This window comes from Morus notabilis, unplaced genomic scaffold (genome assembly GCF_000414095.1).
Source record: "Morus notabilis unplaced genomic scaffold, ASM41409v2 Scaffold906, whole genome shotgun sequence".
NCBI classification, from domain to species: domain Eukaryota; kingdom Viridiplantae; phylum Streptophyta; class Magnoliopsida; order Rosales; family Moraceae; genus Morus; species Morus notabilis.
Genome location: NW_010358059.1, coordinates 69,531 through 75,322, shown reverse-complemented (window position 1 = coordinate 75,322; position 5,792 = coordinate 69,531). Strand labels below are relative to the sequence as shown.

Here is a 5,792-nt window from a genome sequence, read left to right as displayed (position 1 = left end):
TTAATTTAATTTGACTTTCAATTAGACAACTTATTAAATAAGTCAATTAGATAACTTAGAGAGCAAACAACTGAATCATAGAGGGATTCACACTGCATAGGGCATGTACCCCATGTGGACACCACCACATGTGTGTTTCAAAATTCAAATTTAAATAATCACATTATTTAATTTGTAATTAATTCTCAATTAATTAATCTTGAGCGTTTTATTTAGAATTTCATGATTCTAAAATTTTCATTTTGCCCTTGGTGTCTTATAAGATTACAAAGATAACGCGGGGACTCATGGACCTATAATTTTGAGCTCTAATAAAATTAATAAAATTAATAAATTAATTAAAGAGTTTTAATTAATTATTAATTTTATTAATTCTAAAAGTTATCCCATTATAAACTTGGAATTACACTCTCGTAATTATAGACATAAATTACTTCTAAACTGTAAAGTGTCCATTTGATATAATCATTGCATATAGATCAATCATCCATAAATAATTCATAATTAGAGTTAAGTGAAATCCATTAACCTTTCTGATTACATCTTTATCCTTGAGTACTATTAATTCTCTAATGGACAGTGATTCATAAAATAAATTCATAAATCGGAGCTCCTAAGTACCGAATCAACCTTAAAGAGAATTATTTATCTACTTCTTTCTTAAGAAAGAATGAATTCCATTTCGTGTAATAACATTCTCGGCCACTCACTTCATAATGTCTCCAAAATACAAGAAATATTATTAACATCTCAGAATTCGTACTGAGTAAATCAAAAAATACAAATCCATAAATAATAGTCTACTAATAAATCAAGATTAAAATAATTCTATATATGACCATCGGTAGACTCAATTAGAATTTCTTTACTTAACGGAAACTATAATAAATTCATATTGTGTCTGTGTCTTGTTTTCACAAAATCTCATTATGTGTAATACACTCATTTTATATCTCGCGATATTAATAGTGCGGATAACATCATTTCATCTTAAATGGGAATGACATATATTAATAATATTTTAATTAAAAATTTCAAACTTTAATTAAATTTATTACGACATCATTTTGATTATCATATTTAAATATTGTATTCTCGCATATAACACTTACATATAATATTTAATGTCACATAAATAATCATGAAATTTTTTAATAATATTTATAAAATATTTAATAATATATGCACATAAAATAATAAATAAATTTTTTTATTAAATAAATAATAAATATCTTAATACTTTTGAGATACCATTCATGACAAAAACCTGATAACAATTTTTATGATCAAGTATATCATAACAATTTTATGATCTAGTATATCGTATGCAAATTAACACCATGCAAACGGTGCTCCTTTAGTCTTCATCGTCGTCTCCCCCCTTTAATTTTGTCAACTTTAGGCAGCTCTTTGACGTAAAACCCACCTTGTATGATGTTTTTTTTTTTAATCTATTAGGGAAATACCATTTGTCCAACACATGGACGAGTTAGCCAAACAACAAGACAAGTTACTAATGCCCCATTCACTTTACCGATTCGAGTTTAGAACTTGAGTTTTGTTATAATAAAAAATTCTCAGAAACAGTCACATCTAACTTTTTTGCTACAGTAAAAAACTCTCACATAAAATCACATCTCAACTCGAATTACAAATTCGAATCAGCGAAGTGAATGAGCCCCATAAAATCACATCTCAACTCAAATTACAAATTCGAATCAGCGAAGTGAATGAGCCATAATATCGACTATTTACTAAAACAAAATTAAAAAAGAAAAAATTACTACGGCTAGTGAGCCTGACCAAGCAAATTCTCGTTTAGATACTCTCAACTCAAAAATTAATAAAATATTTTCTAAGCAATTAACAAAGACCAGTTTAGTCTCACGATGTCATAAAATCACTTTGTTTCATTAAAACACACGGAAGTACGACTGGATATTAATTCGTCTAATTTGGTATTTCTCATGAGAACAAACACGGATAATTATACTACCATCATGACAACCAAAGTGGACATGTTTGAGATTATGGCACTTAACCTTTTTTTTTTTTTTTTAAATAATAATAATAAGCAGAATAAATGGTGAAAATTACGGAACGATCCTCTGCGAAGTTGAGAATTCTGGGCAAGTATTGTTAACAGGGGGAGTAATATTGGTGCATAACTAGGCAATTAAAAAGGAATGATGCATAAATCAAGAACTGCAAACGCGAAGCACTTCAAACAATCTCATGAAAGAAAAAAAAATGGAGTAGACTTACATACGCTTTGTTAATCTCACAAGTAACATTTAAAGACGAAAAATTTACTGTGCCAATAGACTAATTTGCATTTTTTGAACATTCCCTTTAACAAATCAATTGTGATACTCTCCGGCATATACTGCATTTTACCTCTCACTTATACGAGCCATTCCTATTTCAACAGAGGCTTGAGGCAAGAATGCAAACTGACCAACAATGGGGGTAACTGGTAAGGAAGAACTGAATTCATATCCATCTTCGTGTATCCTGTGGTCACGGCTTGTGTATCTTGAAGCCGAAAACTCTCGGGACATAACTCTGTGCTGCCTTCTGCGGCTTAAGGTGCCCGTATGTCATCAGAAATAAATGAGGGAATGTGGTTCCAAAATAAGCTCCATCAATGTCTGCAAATTGTCAAGGAAACTTTGAAATGGAAACAAAAACACAAAGAAAATCAACATTTTAACAATAATGACATCAGAAATAATCAATACACAGCAAGATTGAGATTTTTCCAACTCCTATGCAAATGGCAAAGTTAAAGTCATGATGGTCCCTCCATAATATGAATGACCACATTCAAGCTAGTCCGCAAACAACTGTAAAACACGTTGCAAAAATGCATACGCAGATATACACCATAAACATAAAGATAAAAATGACTCGAAATTTAGAAAATTAGAAGAGCTTCCTCTTTCGCATGTCAAACTTCGTCAAGAGCTTCCTCTTTCCTACGTCAAACTTCATTTGAAAGGAAAAACACAATCACACAGACACAAACAGGAAACACAAATCTAACCAATAAAAATCTAAAAATTTGAGCATGCAGCATTCAAGAAGATGTGCAAATAATATCTTAAAGCCAGTACTAGTTTGCAACATAAGGATACTGCCTTGGTACTTGGATCGAGGGTAATAAATGTCTTCACACTTTGGGCAATAAATTTTCACAGTACTAGAACGAGGAATGTCCGACTGGCCAACTGGAAGGCAAGGTTGACCGCAGCAGTAAACTCTTGGGCACCTCCCAAAATCATAATTTTTGTACTTCTCCAACTGTGGAAATTTTTACTACATCAGGATTCAATCAAATAAATAGGATGCAAAAATGATAAGTAAAAAAATTATGATCTTACCATTGCAGCCATTCCTTTGCTAGTAAGTATGTAACGGACATGAATTAGACCATACAGCATCTCTGCTGCTGATTCAACCAACTCATTTTGCTCCTCGGTGAACATATCACCTGAGTGATTAATAACAGCATTTAAAAGTGGCTATAGAGCCCAATATTCGAGCATCAACAATGTGCAAGAATATAAACAAAACCGGTGCCCAGTAAAATCAAATTAACACATACAATACATGATCATACTACCAAATGCACATCTATAACTCAAAATTCAAGGCAGCAAAATACAACTAACAATGATCGATTTTGATTGCAATCCACCATAACTGCAACAACAAAGAAACACACATCCGCCATCTTAGAGGGTAACTTTACAATTGTCAAAGAAATATAACCGCATATAACTTTTTTCTAGGCAGTCAGGCACTGCCATCCATACATCTAAGAAAATTCTCCAATTAAAATAGCAAAGAAATAATTTATTAAGTTAAACTTTGAAGTCACATAATTATTTTGAAGGAAGACTTGCTATGTAAAAAGGAATAATGCATCGGATGGAGAAGAGAACTCTCCAACAGCCTTTAATTCTTATTGCATTCTGATGAAGGAAACAAGTGAAGTTGCGCTTGAAACCCACTGGGAAAGACTTTCGAAGTTTTAAAATGGCTGAGATATGAGAGAGACTGAGAAAGAGACTTGTGAAGGAAACAAAATCATCTTTCACTCTAACATAGTAAGAATTTCAGCAATTTGAAATTTTTGTCAAGATATTAAGAAAGAGGCAACAAAGAGTACTTAAAAAAAAGTTCCAAGTCTGAAATCAGATCAAGTGCATAATCAAGTACAGATGACGATCAAAATTAACATGGGTAGTTTCTCACCATGAGAAGATTCAACGTCCAAAATCAGATCAAGCGCGTAATCATAATACGGAACTTGACTGCTCAAACCGCAAAGGTTAAAATCGTCTTGGATGTATTCATCGTCCACTTCACAGAAAAACTCATTCCCTCGCAAATTGCAGAACCATGAAATCCAAGAAGTGTCGTCTCCATCAGAACCGCTAACATCCGATTCCTCACTGTCTGTCTCGGATTCTTCTGCAATTAAGAATAAAGACATTGCCATAAGCTGCATGAGGATGTTCAGCACAACGTAATTTCTACTGAATGTTAAATAAGTAAACATGTCATAAACAATATATGAGAACTAAACCTAAAAAATTCATTTTAATTTCTACGGCATTACAATTCAAAACAATGTAACACGTAAGGGCACTCAACCTTTGACAAAACTACAAAGTAGAGATAATGTATTTCACCATTAACAGATTTCAACACATGAATCATACGAATAACAAGTAACGAAGACTAGGAATTGAATTTAAACCCAAAAAAAAAAAAAAACCTTCTGAACCATGATCCACCAATTTTACAAAATGAACCGAATTCTAAGAGAGACGTACCATCAGAGCATTTATTCTTAGAGAGAGAGGCGGCGGCGGCGGCGGCGGAGCGAGAATCGCGGTGATCAAGCTGCGATTTGCCGGCGGAAGTTGAGGGGACGGAGAGCCTCTCCTTGTCCTTGCTGCTCAAGGCCCTGGAAGTGGACGGGGAAGACTTCTCTAGATGCTTGTCCAGCGCATCGTTGATGCGCTTCCGATCGAGCGGTCCACCAACCATCTCCGATTTCGAGGAGCCGCCGCCACCACCTCCGCGATCCCTGTACATGCTCTCAGATTCGACGACGATTGTAGAGTTGGTCAAGCTCTGAGGCCTCGCATGGCGTGAAAAGAAAACCCTAGATTCTGTGCGCCGGACGAGGTGGATAAGGATTGGGAAAGTTAGGGTTTTGGGGATCAGGAGAATTGGAGAGAGATTGAGATTGGCGAATCGCTGATTTGAGAGAGATTGAGAAGTGTGAGATTCAGGAGAGAGAGAGAGAGAGGAAGCTAGGGTTTGAGGGCGAGAGAGAGGAAATACATCACATACGAGAAGAGCTGCTCTAAGGCTCCCTCTGTCTCTCCGCTGTTTTGTCGTCCTTCGTGTCTCTTCGTTTATTTTCCTTTATTCTTCTTCTTTTTTATTTTTATTTTTATTTTTTTACTTTTTGTTCCGTTCTTCGTATAATTTTAGAAAATTAAAAATGGGTACTATTATCCTTGAGATTAGTTTATCAATCCATAATTCCAAAAATTCGAAATAAAGTACGACGAAGTAACAATTTTTTTTATTTTAATTGTAATACAGTATTGTTACATGGCTATAGAGATGCAAGTGTGGTAACAACCTTTTATTTTGAGTGTATTTTGTGTTGTAGGTTGTGCGTGTGCTGATTTGGGTCTTTGTCATTTGAAGTTATGTCTACTGCTCTCTATAGAGATTGCCATTTGTGGAGACAGAGGATGCTCAAA

General features: G+C 34.2%; 1 protein-coding gene across 3 annotated transcripts; it reads right to left on the bottom strand.

Annotated features, from left to right (window-relative positions):
* Positions 1–2,238: 2,238 nt before the first annotated feature.
* Positions 2,239–5,440, bottom strand: LOC21391396 (putative casein kinase II subunit beta-4). Of its 3 annotated transcripts, none has more exons than XM_024161233.1 (5): positions 4,845–5,440; positions 4,261–4,479; positions 3,384–3,493; positions 3,138–3,303; positions 2,239–2,651 (listed from the first exon to the last, which is right to left on the bottom strand). In XM_024161233.1, the coding sequence occupies exons 1-5, from the start codon at positions 5,107–5,109 to the stop codon at positions 2,521–2,523; spliced, it is 891 nt and encodes a 296-aa protein (XP_024017001.1). In that variant the 5' UTR covers positions 5,110–5,440; the 3' UTR covers positions 2,239–2,520. The 3 variants fall into 3 exon arrangements, with proteins under 3 accessions (XP_024017001.1, XP_024017002.1, XP_024017003.1); XM_024161234.1 differs by having other exon boundaries at positions 3,141–3,303; XM_024161235.1 differs by having other exon boundaries at positions 2,569–2,651; positions 3,149–3,303.
* Between the last annotated feature and the right edge of the window lie 352 nt (positions 5,441–5,792).